This window comes from Pinus tabuliformis, chromosome 4_2, assembly GCF_031772625.1.
Source record: "Pinus tabuliformis cultivar Carrire ecotype Pingquan chromosome 4_2, CPIR1, whole genome shotgun sequence".
Lineage (NCBI taxonomy): Eukaryota > Viridiplantae > Streptophyta > Pinopsida > Pinales > Pinaceae > Pinus > Pinus tabuliformis.
The window spans coordinates 276,473,068-276,492,010 of NC_142304.1; the positions used below are offsets into that span (position 1 = coordinate 276,473,068).

Genomic DNA, 18,943 nt, shown 5'->3' on the forward strand with positions numbered 1-18,943 from the left:
GTAACTGTTCACTCAGGGAACAAGTAGAGCAAGGATCGTAGCATTGGATATTGGATGTGGACTTCGACTTTGGTAGTGGATTCTGGACTTCCTAGGAAGGAGGTGTTTGAGGGTGGAGGTGTGAGCCTCTGGATTCCCTTATTGCAGATGCAAGTATTGTATCATTTTATTTGTTGGTTGAGAAAATGTGCATATGTGTGTATTTATATTATTGTAAATACTGTATCGAGCTAGATTTATAAAACTCCATAAACAGTATGATTATTTGTTGGTTGAAGCAAATGTGTATGAGTATATATGTGGTTGTAATTGTAAATACCGTAATGAGTTGTGTTATAAATCTCCAGTAAATGATATGTTTGTCATGTTTCAGTAGTGGTCATTGTAAATACCGCAACAAGCTGTGTTATAAAGCTCCATAGGCAATATGTTTTTCTTTTCAACAGTCTTGCTGGTTGTTGATGTCATTAAACATCAAGGACGGTGTTCCCCTAAAGGGGAGGGGTTCGTAACAACCCCGAGTTAAAAATCCATGTAATAAAGTTAATAAAGGAAAAATAAGACCAAGTTCATGGGACATGTATTCCAAGCTGAATGTTGGGAAAAACATCCTAGCGGGTGTTCATTTGGTTTATTATGGATAGGGGAAAAAGGTAAAGGCAAAGAGGCATTATTTGGCATTTATTTTATGAAAAATAATGGAAATTAGGAGCAAAGGAAGGTGAAAGGTCACATGTTGCACGTGAGGAGGAAATTGAACGAAAATGAAGGAAAAAGAAGAAATTAAAGGCCTCAATAATAAAAAGGCTTATGAGGATCAATTCGTGTCATTTTGACATTTTTTGGGTGGAACTCTCTCTCATACACTTAGAACATTCTTGGAGCACTCTAGCATTGGAGAAAGGAAGGAAAAGGAAGGACAAGAAAGAAAAGGGAAGCAAAGATCAAGCAAGGAAGAGTTGGATCAAGTTGCTACAATGAGATTACTTGCAAGTATCGAGTTGCGTGTATGATTTCCTTGCTAGTTTTGGCATGCATGTGTATATTTGGTTCTCTTGCTATTGTTGGCATGGGTTTTTCCAGGTGTGGCAGTGGTTTTCAGCTTTACCTTTCCATTTTCAGATAGCCATGGTGTGATGGGGTTCTTTTACTTGGTTGAGTTAGATTTCCAAATGGTTTCGAAACTCAGTGGGGTGGTATCATGAAAATTCCCGAAGACCTATGAATCACTTCACTGATAATGGTGGGATACACGGTAAATCCTGAGGGTGGAGATGAGAAAATTCCTCACGATTTAGGTGGAGAGATCTTGGGGCATCCATGCTTGTTTAGGGCCTAGTGATCCCTTGACGGTATATGGCGGGATTGCGGTAAATCCTAGTAGTGTATGTTTATTGTTTGGGCCTAAGAATCCCTTGAACGGTAATGGCGGGATACACGATAAAGCCTGGTTGTATAGATGAGGGTTTCAGGGCTAGGAATCCCTTGACCGGTAATTTCGGGATACATAATAAAGCCTAAGGAAACCCTGATTAGTTTTGTTGTGAGTCCCACATTCATGCTTGGAATATGGCACGAAGGTGATTGATTGAAAGAAAGGTTTGGTTCAACTCAATCTATGGTTAGGTGGTACATGGAAGTCCTTGACTTGGTTGGCTTTTGCATATGTTAATACGAGCTTTTTCCTCGTGTATTATGTGCAAATGTACTTGTTATTATGTGGCTTTAATGGCTATTCTATCATTGATATTTCTTTGGTTATATGCTAGTTATAAGCATGATTTATGGCAGACTTGAGTTATGGCTCTCATCATGTTTTGATTAGTAAATGATTTTTTAATGAATGAATGACCTAATAGATTATATTGCAATTATGGTGAGAAGGAATTAAACCTTCTTGATGATTCCCAGATAAGTATGAAATCCCTATGTTCATGATGTGTTTGACGGAATGTTTGTCATGGTTAGGTGAAGTTCTTGTCTAAGTTTTTTATTGATGGCCTTGTCTTGGTGTCATTTATTGTTCTAGAAGGTTTCATTAAGTTTTTGGTAGAGGCCCGAGTCCTATCCCTAAAAAAGGTGGCTCAAATTTTAGGGTTGATGGCACATAATTACTTGAAAAAGACTAAGTTGCATGGAGGCCTTGTTGTGGGAGTGATTGGAGGGTTCAGCCGCATGGAGGGCTTGTCATGGGAGAGACTGGGGGTCTAGTTCAGTTAAAAAGCAAGTTAACTCAGGGGTTGGGCACCTGGAGTGGTTGGTTAGCCCCTGGGGGTCCTGTAGCTCCTGAGGAAGGTCAGTTTGGTTTTTGGTGTGTCAATTCCACTTCCTTAAATGTACATGGGGAGTTGAATCATATCATAGTAACTCTTCGTCACATGTTTACCTCGGTGGACCAGTTAGCTTGGGTAAATGTGGGAGGAGGGTGTTACAATAAAGATATGTCATCGTAATAAGGTAATTTTTTTTTCATGAAATACTTATTTCAGACTTAAGATTATCACAACAATATATTAAACAAGAGTTCAACGTGTGACTTGTGAGAATATAACATAATTGGGGGTGCAACAACAAATCATAATTACATCAATATTGCCAAGTGGTTTTATTTATCGAGAGGGACCATGAGTCCAATTTTTATATATAATAATTGTCCAAATGATTCCTCCTCCTTATTAGGAGAAATGTCGATCCAACCTAAAGAACGTTTTGGCTGGGGAGAGCTATTCAAATGTAAAGCTAATGGAGAGGCATTGCTTAAGTTTGTAGAGGAGTTTTGGAGTTGTGCCTATTGTGTTGGAAGTATTGAGTATTCAATTTGAGCTCTAAGGGTTTGAATTTCATCCTCCATTTGTTGCCCATTGGAGATTAAAATCTCCATTGTAGTTGTCAAACTTGAGGACATACACGCTTGCTTGATTTGCATTTGAATTATTTCTTATATAATTTCTTCAATCTCCTCCCTTTGAGACACAAAATTATCTGGGCATTACTCTTGAGTGACTATACCATCATGAGGATTAAACATTGAATTTTCAATGTGGGTTTAGGGAGATCATAGGAAAAAGCCAAAGTGATAAAGGACAAGCTCGTGAGTTTGGCAAGTGGCACTATAAGATAATGGTGGAATGTTTTGTTTTTACCACAGACCTAATGGTGAGCAAGGATGACACAAGCTTTGCAGATTGCATACAATAGAGTGGCGAATAACACGAATCCAATGACTATGAGTGAATTAAAAGAGGATCATGTCAAATTAACCCACCTTGACATCATCCCTCTACGCTGATTCAAGACAAGGATTACTAACATGTGATTCATTTGAGCCAGGGAATGAATAGATCTACCAAGAGGAAGTGAGATTACAAATGTATTATGAGTCTCCGTGGGACTTAAACTGCAAATGAAATCTCATGAATGAACCTGCTTGTTGTATCGCCGAATAAGCCTTCATGATTTAGGATTTAACCATGGTCAGGGGATGGGTGCATAGGAACCTCGACCATTGGTTAACATAGTTCCAACTATGTGAATATTGCCTAATTTACCAACATGTGTGTTCTTTTGCTGTTTTGATGGAGGACATGGATCACTATGATTTCTTGAAGGTTCTTAAGAGCTTGCTTGATTCTCATGAATATGTTTTTTAATTTGTCATTGTTTGGTAGAATATGGTAATATAGATTTATGATGATCAAAGAGATGTCCCAAACAATTGTTAATTGTTGAAGCTTTAATATTCTGACCTACTTGATACCTTAGAGCACAACATATGCTTTTGCTTAGTTGTTAGAAGCTTTACCTAAGCTCCATGAACATTCAAGTTCTTTTGTTCCTTCGAGATCTAATTTGACCCCACCATACCTACCACCTAATAACATTTCTTCTCTTAACTACAAAGATTAGACCTCAGCGAAAAAATATAACATTCATTAAAATTTATTCAATTTATCAATAATATTTTTGGTTTTTTAAATGTAAAAATCAACTTTAAAAAATCAAACACTTTCCCCATTTATTTATTTATTTATATATATCAAACTCTACACCGGCTAAAAATTTAATTTAAAATAATTTAAATAACATCTGAAACTCTCTACAATGACCAGAAATTTATTTTAAAATTATTTAAAAACTTTTAATTCACATTGAGAAGGCCTAGAAAACATTCCTCCACCAACGTTTGCAATGTTAATTGGGTTCATTACATAAAACTATAAAACTATTCATATCGATAAGTTTTGGTCATTTGCCCGCATGGGCCGATGATACTAAATAACGACATCGCAATTTCTCATATTAACCAATATAACTGGACACATACCTGCGAGTCTAAAACATTATTGTGCCTGCCGGTCTGCGATTCAGCCATTCAGCCCCCCTTCCGTGTTCACGATCAATTTGTTCTCTGAATGATTTTCGGCACTGTTAGCCCGATTTCCATTTCTAGCAGATAACTAGCAAGGAGTCAGGCGTTCGAGCCGCGAGTCGGGCAAGATGAAGACAACCAAGGGAGGCAAAGTTATGAACCCCACCGATGCATATCGGAAGGAGCTTCGCAAGAAAGAATTGAAACGGGTAACGATTTTGTTCTTTCGCTCATTAATCTGTCATTTTTTTTTCAAAATCATCACATCGAATGCACGGGTTGATGGTTATTCAAACTGGAGTTCAGGTTGAGGGAGAGCCAGGAAAGTATTAGGGTATCCGTGTTTAGGTTATTTCAATTATCTTCACGTTTTTTTGGGCGCTTTTCTTCTAATGTGTCTCTTGAGCTTTTATCGAGGGTTTTTAGGGTAATTTATATTCAGGAAGTTAATGAGCGCAGGTTTCCAACTCTAAAAATCTATCTGAGAACGGATCAAAATACCAGCCTCGACTTGGAGAATGGCTCAGCCGGGATATATGTATGGAAGTTTGCTATGTATTCCAGATAGCTTACAGGTCTGGTGGTGTTCTGCCGTGAATGGGGTTAGAAAAACAAACAAATGGAGCACTTTTCTTTTATATTGTTGTTCCGTAGGTTGTTCAGCAGCAACTCTCTTATGCAAATTGAATTGCCAGATTTCAGTGATTGTGCGTAATTTGATGTTGAACTGTACAAAATAGTGACAACAATCTTGAGAACAGGAGCTTTCCAGTGCGAACCATTATCTAATATTACAGAAATATAAAGTTGATAGGATGAAAGATACAGAAGAAGTTCAAAGATGACAAATGTCTTAAGTACTGACAAAGATGACACGACAGTCATTGGCACTCAAGGAATACATTAAAATATCAGACATGCTAGTGAGAGTGGTATTCATTAAATTTTACTGATAGGATAGAAAACTTATGGCAATATTCAAATGAATCCAACATCATACAATCTTTACATGAACCCCATAGTTCAGCAGCAGCTACTTGTATAACCTTGAATTCAGAGCAAGACAATCGTTATCACTAAACAGGAAGTAGTAGGTACTATGCTCACTTGCAAAACATATAAAAATAAATGTCGTACTCAGAAAACTTCAAAATGAATCAATACAGGACATAAACTGAGAGAGGGAGAAGGTCTGCAAAATGAGGAGTATTCTAGTACACTCCCAGATCTTCAATACACACAATGGCCCTTTTTCATGCTGGTTTCATCTTCCCTTTGTGTAAGTAAATTCTCAAAATAGAAAGGAGATTGTAGAAGCTCTAGAACTTGCATTAGGTGTTCCACTTATTTTAGATAATAGGAGAATTTGTTGTTATTTGTTTGCCAATAATTCTTGTTCTCTGACAGCTGTCCCATTTCTTCCATAAAGCAAGGGAGATTGTTGGCATTCAATAGGCCACTCATTCCTGCAATAAATGTTTTCCAACTGTCCTATCTCTTCTGATGGTTGAGGAGCTTTTATGTGTTTTGTTTTGCCACCACAAACATTTGTATTTGAAACTATGCCATTGGATTTTGTTTATGCGAGAAGTTACGAGTCTTTAGTATGGATATTAGCTTACAAAACTTCTGTCCTGTCGAAGTCATATGTGCTTTAAAGCTTTTCTGTCACTGCTCTAAGTAACCCCTTTTACAATTTTCTAGTCATAATTAAATAGACATTCACCTCTCTAATGTTGTGCCCCAATTCATGAACAATAGCTGCAACAACTTTCTCATCTGCATCATTTTCAGTTTTAGACTTAAAGCAGCCTACTAATAATGATACATGGTTATATTATTCCTTATACATATGAATCCATCAATCCTTGAAGGGTTCATAGGTCTACCGTCTTACCTTCATTCAAAATTTAAGAAAAATGATCCACAGCTAATAGGCCCATTAACACCACCAGAGTTTCCTACGACTATCTCGCCAATTACTTGTATTATAATATCTACCCTCACAATTTGATCGTCTACTTGTGCTGGAAAAATCCGTGTTTGAAAACTGATAGTTATCCTGAACAATGCTAAAGCAACTGCCATGCAAACTTCACAATTCTTGCACCCAAAGTTTTCAAGTGTGATTGCACAAGAAACTCCATATCATTAGAAGCATACTTGAGAGCATTTTCCATTGTCAAAGTAAAACCATTTCATAATAATGGCAGCAACAAATTATATACATTTTCCAAGGCACAGATGAATTCGTGGTTCTCTTCATTGGAACCCCCTTGAGAGATGAAAAATGAAGTAGCAATAGGATATACTTACATAAAAGCATCCAAAGTAACATCATCGTCATATATAGTCTGTAATCTCTAATGCAAAATAGCATCGACAGTGCATTGCTTTTTTCACTTGTTCCCTTCTTTGATTTAGTTTTCTCTTTAGGGGACCAACCATTTCCTTGGAAGGATCAAACAAATTAAATTTAGCACTTTTGCTAAAGATGTTCTGAAGAGCTCCATCACACACAACTACCAAAAGGGTTATCATGCCAAATTTATCCAACATGGGAGTGAGTGGTTCATTGCAAACAGTAATATCAAAGAAAGCCAGTATTGTTGCCAGCAACACAGTAGGTGTAAATTGTACTAGTAGCTTCTATTCTCCAACCAATTTGTTAAGCATAGCTCTGTTTAACAATATCATGGTGAAGGTAGCAATCCTGTGCATGTGGAGAATTAACAAAGATGCAGTTGGAACAAGGAATTAGAAAAAGATTGAATCTCATGGTTGTTGAAATTATTGGTGCTTTGTACATTTATATCTATGCAAATTGCCTTTAACAACTCATACAATGGGAATGGAATGAAGTTGTAGGTCAAATTTATAAAATATAGCATGCCATTATAGTCAAGCATAGTTAGTAAAGGGCTGCCTTTCAGGTCAGACAAACCCAATTTATGTATAATATAGACCTAGGGGTGCGGGCAAATTTATAAGCATTTAATTTCATGACACTACAAAAGGCTCAAGAGGTTAAAATAGTTTAAGTTGTGAAATTAATCAATTATGTTTTACTTGAATTTATTAAAATTTATTCATATTTTAGTTTGTAGCTATTTCTATATTTTTAAATTCTCACTTCCAACTTGTCATTTTCCTGCAAGTTTGGGCAAAGATTCTAGCCATACTGGATACTTGTACTCAATGTACCCATGTTTCGTCAAAATGTTCATATCTTTATGTTTTGATACCTGCTGAGCTTTTCTTGATTTATTCCCAATCCTATTCAAACTCTTAAGTCTTTTTTCTTCTCAAGTTTTTTGTTGAATTTGAGTTTGGTGGCTTTGTGATGAACTATTGTTTTTTAATTCTTACATGAAAAGTAAATCAAAATCAGAATCTAAATTACTTTTAGCAGGTATTATTTCTTTTGTTTGATTCATAGTATCCAATTGGTCAAACTTTGAGATCATTGCATTTCATTAATATGACACCAACGTCGCATGATGTGGAAAATGGCACTAGTAGCAACTTGAAGTGGTTGTTGTGACAATGACCTAAGGTCAATTCTTGATAGAGATGGGTTTGTCGGATGTCACTATTGGCTATATTGAATATTGTTGATGTAGTCTGCGGGCAGACCATTGTCTGTTGCTGGCAAGATACCATCAAACCTTATTCCTTGCTTAAATATGTGAGAGCGGGTAGAGTTTCTTTTTGGCTTTAGAGTCTCTTACAACAAAATGTAGCACCCACAAAGTGTAAAGTCCCAAGCACCAAGGTGTTAGCTTTGTGTAACTTAGGAAGGCTGCCCATTGCCACTTGAGTAGCTCTTCCTTTTAGTAGTTTATCCCTAAGTAGGATTGTTAAGGCTAGGGAGTGGAGGCTCTAGGTGATGTTTGAACTTTGAAGAGTAAGCCTTAACAAAACAAGATTTGTAGAAATGGTAAAAAGATGAATGGTTTGAAAATAATAAGCTGATTGAAACCCCCTAGAGTATTGCCTACCATATTTTGGGCAAAATGGAGTCAAGGAAGTATGGATCTAAGAGGGTGAATGCATGAATATGTAAGGCAAACAAGGATTGTTATACATTGCACAAATCAGCCTCAGCTTGCTGAAAATTATTGCAGAAATTGCTACCCTTAATGCTTAAACATTGCTATGAATGTGGTGCCATATTACTCTAGCAACACCCTAATTTGTTAGATCCCAGCTTAACATGATAAAAATAAACATAAGAGGGATTATATTCTAATATCACATCGTCCAAATGGTAGATACTCCATTAGAAGCCCTTCATAACATGCTACAAGTATCTTCTAAAATAATTAACGACATATGAAGAGTAATGCAAACGTAAATGCCTCACATAAATTAGAGGAGATACCTCCAATCTTCCATTAATTTTGCCAACATAATGTACAATGTGATGGTTAACCCAAGGGAATATTTGTTTAATCCCAATTCCCCAACACACAAATAGGGGGAACTCCTTTTCATAGAGGGGGACTCTTTTCTCTTATAATAAAATGCTATTTTCTAACTACCTCCATCACAAGTAAATATTTGGCCTCCATCCTCTGCAAGGCTCCATGAAATAATGAAATCCGCTCTTCCATACGTGCATTTTCCAAGAAAGAAATAAAATAATCGTAGGGTGTGCTCCTCCTCGGGTGATGGACCAAGTAAAGCCCCCCTCAAATAGCAAGATCAATGTATCCATATGTGTGCCTCCCAAGTAGAAGTTCCAAATAGCATGAAAATAGCATCAAAAAGCATCAGAAGACCATCAACCATGACAATCCTTCAAATAGAAGTGAGTCCACTCCAACCCAAAACACCAACTCAATTGAGAAGTAGCATCTCCAAGCAAAGAAAGAGAGTGTGTACTACAATCCATGCAAAAAGCTTTAAGGGGACCAGCTGCAAACTCCATCAATGTGATGAAAATCGGAGAATAGGACTGTTTAAAAAGATGGTTTTCCATTTAAAAAGAACATAAAAATGACAAATGAAATACAGAGATAAGGATGTAAATTTTTTGAACACTAATAAAATAAAACTACAACACATGCTGGGACACATTTATGGAAACATTAAGACACCTGTGTGCAGTTTTTAAACTGTTTTGATTTTTGAATATTTTTGGTGTCTAGAGTGTTGGGCATGTAATTCGGGACACATTTATGGAAACATTAAGACATCTGTGTGCAGTTTTTAAACTCTTTTGATTTTTGAATATTTCTGGTGTCTGAGTGTTGGGCATGTAATTTGCACAGGACATGTGTCCCATTAATGTCTGTTTCTCGGCAAATGTCCAAGTGTTTGACATGGCCTGCTTCACAGTATATTATTGAACCTAACTGCCTTTGTATTTTGCAGTTCTTGGATTGCATTAACTATATTGGTATTTTATTTGATACCTTGAGCACTAAAGAAAGTGATAAAGTTCGTATTGTCAACTCTGTTTCCATTAAATAATACAAGTCACCAATTTTAAAAGTAACTCTAGAATTGATTAGTACTAAAGTTGAACCCAATATAGCAGGTTTTAAAAGATGGCCTAATTTTTCATTAAGACACTCTGCTCCAAAAAGTTAACTGGAAGAATTTGGCCCCTTCTCTATTTTTTCCTTCTGCAAGTATTTTTAGAAGTGGACGAAGACACATGGGTATGGATGAGAGTGGGAAATGTATGAATATACATGCAGAATAATAAAGCTCATTCTACAGCAATAACCTCTCCTCCAAGGCAGCCTTCTATTGCTTACCGTTGGGGCCTATGTAGATATTAGATTCAATTAAGGTGGGAGAGACCCTCTAAAAATTTCAAATTATTAGACTTACCAGCATCCAGCTCTCATATCAGGACTGCAAGCTTTGCATGCTTAAATTAAAACAGTCGATAATATAAACTCTTATATTATTTATTTAATACAAAGGGATATTAATAATAGCATAATTAGTTATTGACTTCTTGTGATAAATAGCGGCAGATAACTTTTCTATGGCATGGTCTATGTTTTGTGCTACAGCTGGTTGGATTAAAAATGTCTTAATGGGCTGGAAATTTCGGAATTTCCCCAAGCTAAGCTAATTTCCATGAGGTAGCTGCTTTCATGAGAAAAAGTTAGGTTGCCATGAGGTAGCCTGCTTTCATGAGAAAAATGCAATGTGCCCCTTCGGAGAACGTATTTCTCTGTTTGATTTTGTTTTGTTTTGTGGCTCTATGTATTGATAGGGATCTTCAGAAACAATGTGGGCTTGTTTATTAGAATTATTACAGAGCCAAAGCCTAGCAGTCTACTGATATGTTGGTTGTTTACAATGCAGAATAAGAAGGAAAGGAAGAAAGTACGAGAGGTTGGGATTCTGAAGAAAGATCCAAATACCATCAAGGAGCAGATTGACAAGTTAGAAATGATGAGTACGTCATTGCAACCTAATAAATTGGCAAAATTTCAAAGGTTGTCTACGGAATTTATAGCTATTTTTAAAGTTCAAATTGGGATTAAAGAAATGTTCTTCCTTGTGTACTTGACACTTCTGATCTCTGTTTCAACCAATGCTTCGATTTGTTTCTGCACTTTTGTTTTTCAAAATTTTCTTGTTTGGGTTCTCTTTGTTGTGTAGATTTGTTCTTGATTTCATTGTGTTCCCTAATTTTTGTTCCAATTTCTACCAGTTGGAACCCCAGAGAAACAGTGTTATGGATCTGACATTTTATTTCCAATCGATCAATTCTAGTGGCCTCTTTTCACTTAGATGATCACTCTCAATGCCTTTCGTCAATTGTTAGGCACCCACAAAGGATTTATTTTTGTGATCATTTTGTTTGCTAGGTAATGTATGCACTTAAAAACATTGGAAGCAAATAGTTACAAACTAATATTACCGAAATTTGCAGAGGCAGATGGAGCATTGGACAAAGCAAGAAAACATAAAAAACGCCAACTTGAAGACACATTGAACCTTGTGCTAAAAAAGAGAAAGGTAGTGCAGTTCTATTTATTTGTAGAATATTTCTAATTCCAGTTAAAATATTTGTAAATTTGTTTTGATGATGCGAGAAATGTCATTTTTAATTTTGCGCATGATTTTTTTTTATGTGCTTGCTAACTTGTTTTTTGTTTTGTTTTATTATTATATTAAATTTTCGCCTATTTATTAGGAATCATTCATTTTCAATACTCACTTGCACCGTTGTCATTTGATTACCACACCACTGGGTCCTGACTTGGAAGTGCAATTTGTTTTTGTAGGAATATGAGGAAAAAATGCGTGAAAAAGGTGAAGAACCAATAATGTTTAGGTCAGTACTAGTTTGTGCAAGAGAAAAATAAAATTGATATTGAATGTGTGATATGGACATGTGCTTCAGTGTGTTTAATATTAAATAGCTTGTTGGGAATAGACATCCCTTGATGATACAACAACTGATTCCTTTCTCATATCCAGCCATCTGGGTCCACCGCGACGAAGGTCAACAGCAGAAGAAGAGCAGAGAGTGAAACATCCTAAGGCTGAGGTAACTGATTAGCCAGGTTTTGAACATAGTTTCCTAAAACTTATTCAGCATGCATTGTACTCATGCAGTGAGTAAAATTAGCTATTTATCCCCTGTTTTCAAAGCAAATGACAGTTCACCCATTTCTTGCAGGATTCTGTATATTATCATCCAACCCTTAATCCCAGTGGAGCACCTCCTCCAGGAAAGCCACCTATGTACAAATCATCAATAGGTATATTCATACTAATTTTTGAAGATGTGCCAGTTGAAAGCAATGGTTTTTCTCAGTTTCATTTATTTATTCATCTATTGTTTACAGGACCTAGGATCCCATTGTCAGGCGCAACAGGTGCTGGTGCATCGACATCAAAATCCGAACCTGGCTCAGAAACCGCACCTTTGCCAGTTCCTCCTCCACCACCACTACCACCGTTGCCTGTCTCCACTGAAGCCACTTTGGGTGAAGAGACTGCAATTCCTATAGCCTTACCTGTACCCCCACCCCCACCAGCTCCACCCAAGCCTGGTTCTTCTGGTACATCACTGCCTCTCCCACCACCCCCACCACCTCCTCCTGGTCCTCCCCCAAAAGATTCAGTTATTGCACAGCCCCCACCTCCACCACCAAGATCTGCCCAGCCTCCTCCACCTGGAACTGTAGGAACCGAAAAAGAGCCCACCCAGATTCTGAAGGATCGAATAGATGTTCAGCATTCAAAGGAACAAGAATGGGTATGTTGCCTCAATTGATTGTTTCTTTACATTGGGTGTATCTGTGAAGTTTTCTTGTTTAACTCAATTCTTCCATCTTCAAATAAGGTTCTATTTGCAAGTAATGATTTATTTTCTCCTTGCAGGCTGGGAATAGTCGTCTTCCACCACCACCACCTCCTCCTCCTGGACAACCACCAACCTTGGCAAAAGCCGAGGCTGAAGGAGTTGTGACTGAAGCTGCAGGTAACACAGAGTCAAAAGATTCCTTACAAAAGAAGCCTCCACCTCCGCCTCCAAGACCACCATCAGTAGTTTCTTCGCAGACTGAGGTTCCACCTCCTGGTGTTTCAAGGTTGCCACCACCTCCTCCTGATATGAGACCACCTTTGCCTGGGCCACCACCTCCCCCACCTCCAAGGGTTCCGCCTCCTGGAATGGCTCCTCCTGGACCTCCATCAGTTGCAAGACCTCCATTTGGCCCACCTCCAGGGCCACCACCTATGATGAGACCTCCAGTTGGCCCTTCGGCTCCTCCTCCCCCACCTTTTCGCCCAAGGGTGTCTGAAGCAGATGATCCTGGGAAGTTGTCTGGACTGTCAAAGCCTTCTTATATAAAGTCAGCAGCTTCAACTGTTGTGAAAAGACCATTGGCTCAACATACGCCTGAGCTTACTGCCATGGTAACTGCTATTTCTTTTGGTCAAAGAGTCATTTATGTTTGTGTTTTATATTTTTACAAGTGGCGATCTTCATTTTTTTTATGGTTATATATGAAATGAATCACTCATTGGTATTTTGTAGAGTTTTAAGAATTTATTGATATATTCAATGTAAATCTATAGTTTTCTCACATATAGAACTTCTAAATAAGATAAGTCATTTTGATCTGTCTGCTGTGTTTGGTCTTTGCAACCAGGTCCCAGCTTCTGTTCTTCTCAGGAGAGAATCTGCTCAAAAGGTGAAACCCAAGTCAATAGTTTCTTCTAGTTCTTTAGCTCCTGTATCTAAAACAAAAGCAGATTCTGTTCAGACAGTTGCTAAACCACAAAGCATTGATGATTCATATGTGGCATTTTTGGAAGACATGAAAGCTCTTGGTGCACTTGATGAAGATAAATGATTTGGTGTGTGTAGAGAGTGCTTTTCCAGTTCCAATTTATGATGGTGGAACTGGTTAGTACAAAAGGATGTACAGGTTGCTGACACATGCAGTACCATTATCTCATGGGTTTATCTGGTATCTCTTCAAAATTATCATCTTGACAATATTTGCAGCATCTATTTCTTAGATCTTGAGCGTTCAATTTCATTGCACTAAACTCATTCATTCATCGTTTTCCATGGGCTGATATACAATTGAAGGACACTTTGGATCTGTCTTGTGCTACGCTGACGGATAGCTGTAGTGATGTGAATTGCAACAACTGGAACTTGCTTTAAGGCATTCAAATTCATATATTGGGCAATTTTATTCGATTTGACCATCTCTATCTGTGCTATGTTTTGCACAGCTCTTGTTTTACTCAGAAGTAATCCTGGCATTGTTAACTCATTAAAGAGGAGTGGATCTGTGCGAACCTTCTGAGCATCACTACTTAGTTAACAAAATGGTGACATTAAATATTTCCGGTTAATAACAATAGTGATAAGAAATTGTGTATGTAGATAATCTAGCGAGGACACAGGAGATAAATGTAAATTCTATATTCTACTGTGCACGCTTATAAAGGCATGCACATTTCTTTCTGCTGTCCTTGTACTGCCTGGCATCCTACGTTATTATGCCTAAGAACTTTGTGGGAAACTTAAGGGTCTTGTTTAAAATATTCTCATACTTATCATGGTGTTTTTAAAGTTTGTTTTTCAATCTGTAGTGTCTAGTGTGTAAAGAGATGCATTTGAGCTCTATTTTGTAAGATTACAATTTGATCAACTAGGTGTTTTAAGGTTTGTTTTTCAATCCGTTGTGCATAGTGTGTAAAGAGATGCATTGGAGCTCCATTTTGTAAAATAGCAATTTGATCAACTAGTCGGACGGGTTCTTTGATGTAACTCCATTCGCGTTAATACTTTTCTGTCCCATGGCAATTTGATATAAACTGAGTTCTTTTGATTGCCTATCTTAACAGGCAATTTGAATCTCAAGTGGAGCAGTTGTGGGTGGATCTCATTCAGTAGAATTTTTTTCTCAAGGGTTGCATTTATTCTACGTTAAGTTGAAAAATTCAACGGCTACATTTTCTCTCGAACAAAACATTCAGTCGGCATAATAAAATATTAAAAAAAGAAATAACGGCTCGATACAGACGATATGCGAAACTTCATGCATACATACACACCAATCTTTAGGCAATGCATATCTCAGATGGGAACGTGCTGGGAACATGATCTATATATATATATACTCAGAGATTCAGAAGAAATAAGCAAGTACTCAAGTCTATCTTGTTCAAGCCTCAAATAGTGTGAGGAGAAATGTGAGGTGAAATAGAAATTAAAAGGTTTTGAATTCATGGGAAACAAAATCAAGTAGAATTGCATTATTCATTGAGATGGAAGAAAAACCACTGCAGTGTTGCTGTTTAGTACTTGTGCCTTATCTGTTTAGTACTTGCCTTTTATGCGAAAAGTAATTGATTATAAAAGTTATTGTAACTAGGATAAAAGTAATATTACTACTATATAAAAAAATTAATTGAATAAATGTTTCGAAAAAATAAAAAAATAAAACTTTATAATTGCTATATACATTTCTTAACCATACTAACATTATTTTTAAAATATATGCTCGCCAATAAAAATTACCATCAACATTATTTTTAAAATATATGCTCCTCAATAAAAATTACCATTATGTTGCCATTATATCATTACTCATTCAATTATTAAATTTAATATAATATAATTATTCATTTAAAATTCTAGGGACCAAATTTATAATTGTAGAAATGATATTTAAATTTTGTTGTTCTAAAATCTGTATTTTTATTTAAAAAAATCAAAATAAATTTATTTTGGTTTATTAAAGAGCAATAACTTAATAATAAATTAAATATTTGATAAATATTTATAAATATTTACATATTTTATGTTTGTTTTAATGGAATGGTTAATTTTATATTATAGAGCTTGGATTGTATGGCTAGAACCATTTACATCAGATAATACAAAACACAACACTGATCTTTGTAGCTTCTATGTTTCAATAGATCCAAAGCAAGTCTTTTGCCTCCACAAGGGATGAAGCTCTAGGCTGACACCAACCTTAGTGGAGCTTTGATTCATGATCATGAATGATATATTATGGCACACGTGGCTCTTATTAATTTCTATTACACCATTTCCTAACTCCGCCTCTCGATTGGCCAAACCATTGGCCACTTCGTTTAAGTGTCTTAGGAATTTTTTTTGAAAATTTTCAATTGGAGAATTATTCTTCTCACTACTGGAGGCAATGTAGAATTAACTTATGAATAGGAATTATATAACATTCTAATCACTGTCATAGAATCCCCAAGAATTATGAGTTTCCTTATACCTTTGTTTTTGGTGAGATCTAATCCTCTTCCACAATGCTAGGAATTTGGCTTTATTGTTTGTGGTTGTGCCTAGTCCACATATGTACTTCATCTCTTCATATTCGTCGGGGCAATATATCACCCCTCCCACTCTTGCCTTTCTATTTATATATTTTATGTTAAGATATAATAAACAAATAATTATATTTATAAATTTAAAGTGAAATTTACTAATATATTAAGTAAATAAAATATAACTTATAACTTAGCACATAAGATATCCATGGGGTTTTGGATAGACGGTGATCGAGTGCTCTGTTAAGGCACTCCTTGATGTGAAGTCACATAAGATATTTTAACCTAGTATTTTTTGAACTGTTTTTTTTTGTCTATACAAACTAAAGTGGACTAGATTACCAACAGACATAAATAATGCGACCTGTGTATGACACATTAAATTACCAACAAACATAAGTAATGCAACATGTGTATGGCACTTTATGGTACAAGTTGTATGCACTCATATGAATTTGCAATTGAATCATTGATATATAAAATGTTTTTACATAGATGATTCTCCCCCATTCAAATAAAAGAAATATTCCTATTTAATTATTTAAAACTTTACTCAATCCCCACGAGACAACAATGATAAACAATACAACATATCTTCAACAATATGAGTACTAAAATAATCGAAGTAGTTCAACTATCTTAGTACATGTTAAGCAAACATGCATTACAAACATTTCAATAATAGTCTTACAAACATATACAAAACATGCGTGAAAACGTGTTGGCCTGAGACATGTTTCTGAATTAAGCAAAAGATCCAAGACACATCTGTACACTGTACATCACTAGTCTCAGTAGTGGGACATTGGAGCTACTCCCCACTCCTCAAAGAATAGACTACAGACTCTCAAGGCCATGTGGGAGGAGTCAAGGTGAAAAGTTATTTTCTCATACAATGAGGGGGTATATATAACCAAGGGGGTATAATTGACCCTTGTGACTCTTCGACTTCCCTCATGACTGTTTCACTCCCTATGACTTTTCGAATTTACATGACTCTTCAATTTCATGTTTGGGTCTTTTGGACTTCCACTTTACATTACATTGATTACAAGAAATATGGCCCATAGTAGTGATGTGGATAAGACTACTCATGACACAAATCGACATGACATTGCTGACATGTACTGGCTGATTGTGATGTCTGCGTCGAGCTATTGTGCTGCTGAGCGATGATATGCTCTCGGTGTCACATGTCTTCACCTCCGCATGGCAAAGTGTGCGGGGTCTTTGATGGTCTTGGTCTTTGCTTGATGGTGCATGTATATTGCCCCTTTCGCTTGCTGCTTGATGTGCTTCGTGTGTTCGTTCGACTGTGAGCAAGTCTTCTAGCATGCGCTCCTTCTCCATCCCATTCGTCATCGCGTCATGTTTCATCGATGTACTTGTTCCTGCAATCACTCATGATGAGATGCGAGGCTTCGGAGCATTGTCGGGAAAAACTGTGCAAATGTCACTGGGAGGCATATTTGCGCAATCTAGGACAACAGTGACAGTTGCGGGGCAAAACCCAAATGGGAGACAAAATTCCTATTTTCCGGGAGGAAGGCCATGAGGGGTGTCGGGGAACTGCTAGGCCAATCTGTGCAATTTTCCTGGGGAGCACTGGGCAAGTCATCCAGCTGGGATTTGTGTAGTTTCTCTAGGGAAGATAGTGCGGTCAACAAGAGGCATTGGCAGAAAAATCTGCGCAGTTTTCCAGAGGAGGACAAGATTGTGCTGCAGGCGCTGTTGGTCAAAATTGCGCAATCCTGGGGGACAGTCTGGGCCTGGACATAATTGCGCAATTTCTGCGGTGATTACAGAGCGGGACAGAAGGGAAAGTGACAACCATATCTGCGCAATTTTCTAAGCGAGTGCAGAGCATGCCAGCAGGGAAGCCTGCCTGTCAGATCTGCACAATTTCTGGGCTGATTACAAAGCGGGGAAGAAGGGCAGGTGATAGACAACTCAGTGAAATTTCTGGGCTAATTGTAGAGCAGGGTAGTGGGGAAGCTTGTCTGGTAGATCTGCGCAATTTCCCGGGACAGTGCAGTGACAAGCATCAGAAGCCTGTCCCACATGTCTGCGCAAATTTTGCAAGTAGAGCAAGGCAGTGAGGTTGGACAAGTTTTGCGTAGTCCATTTTTCTGTTTTACCAATGGGAGGCTTGATGGGAGATCTTGTGGGAAGCGCACTCTGGATCGAGTTCTTGGACATTTTGTGCAGTTTTGGGAGACAGTTAGTTGGCTCATCTCCAAAATTGTGCAGTCCAGGCTGCCTGGAGGACAGCCTTAAGCTCTGCACAGTTTTGGGCAGTAGTGCAAAGTCATTGAAATCGGGTCTGGTTGACGGAGGGTTGTCTGTCGATAGATTTTTAGGAAAATTGACTAATTGTGAAAGCAAGTGTACTTGTGCATACATGACAATGTGATCACACACTTAGCACGACTCGACGACAAGACACCTCAAATCAACAAGACAACATGTGCTCAGTGAGATCGACTCAAAGGTCAAGAGCGACAATTAAGATATGTCTTCGAACGACTGTGATGACACTTCTGCGACAATGTTTACAACTTTGTGTGTGAGTGTGATCGATGTCGACAGAGCGAAGACAACTCATACACCCAAAAACAACCTTCAAAAATGGCAAAACAAACTCGCAAACATGACATAACGATCAACATGCTAAAAGACGACCGGTGGTTGATCAAGTAAAAAGAGTGTGAAGACTCAACAAAAGCTCATGGGATGAGCCTGAGTGTGCGACTATCAAGG

At 37.4% G+C, this 18,943-nt stretch overlaps 1 protein-coding gene across 4 annotated transcripts; it reads left to right on the forward strand.

Annotated features, from left to right (window-relative positions):
• The first annotated feature begins 4,236 nt into the window (after positions 1–4,236).
• On the forward strand, positions 4,237–14,071 carry ELF5 (proline-rich family protein). Of its 4 annotated transcripts, XM_089428545.1 has the most exons (11): positions 4,237–4,578; positions 10,700–10,793; positions 11,274–11,359; positions 11,629–11,678; positions 11,825–11,894; positions 12,027–12,108; positions 12,196–12,608; positions 12,734–13,270; positions 13,507–13,548; positions 13,725–13,827; positions 13,953–14,071. In XM_089428545.1, exons 1-10 carry the CDS (start codon positions 4,498–4,500, stop codon positions 13,791–13,793), a joined length of 1,524 nt encoding a protein of 507 aa, XP_089284671.1. In that variant the 5' UTR covers positions 4,237–4,497; the 3' UTR covers positions 13,794–13,827; positions 13,953–14,071. The 4 variants fall into 4 exon arrangements, 3 of the variants coding, with proteins under 3 accessions (XP_089284671.1, XP_089284670.1, XP_089284669.1); XM_089428544.1 differs by having other exon boundaries at positions 13,725–14,071; XR_016259776.1 differs by having other exon boundaries at positions 4,238–4,578; positions 13,507–13,827.
• The last annotated feature ends 4,872 nt before the right edge of the window (positions 14,072–18,943 follow it).

Coding starts and splice junctions, on each gene's coding strand:
- ELF5 (XM_089428543.1), top strand. CDS start 4,498: ATGAAGACAACCAAGGGAGGCAAAGTTATGAACCCCACCGATGCATAT. Junction 11,360..11,628: donor TTGTGCTAAAAAAGAGAAAG/GTAGTGCAGTTC, acceptor TTGTTTTTGTAG/GAATATGAGGAAAAAATGCG. Junction 13,271..13,506: donor CGCCTGAGCTTACTGCCATG/GTAACTGCTATT, acceptor CTTTGCAACCAG/GTCCCAGCTTCTGTTCTTCT.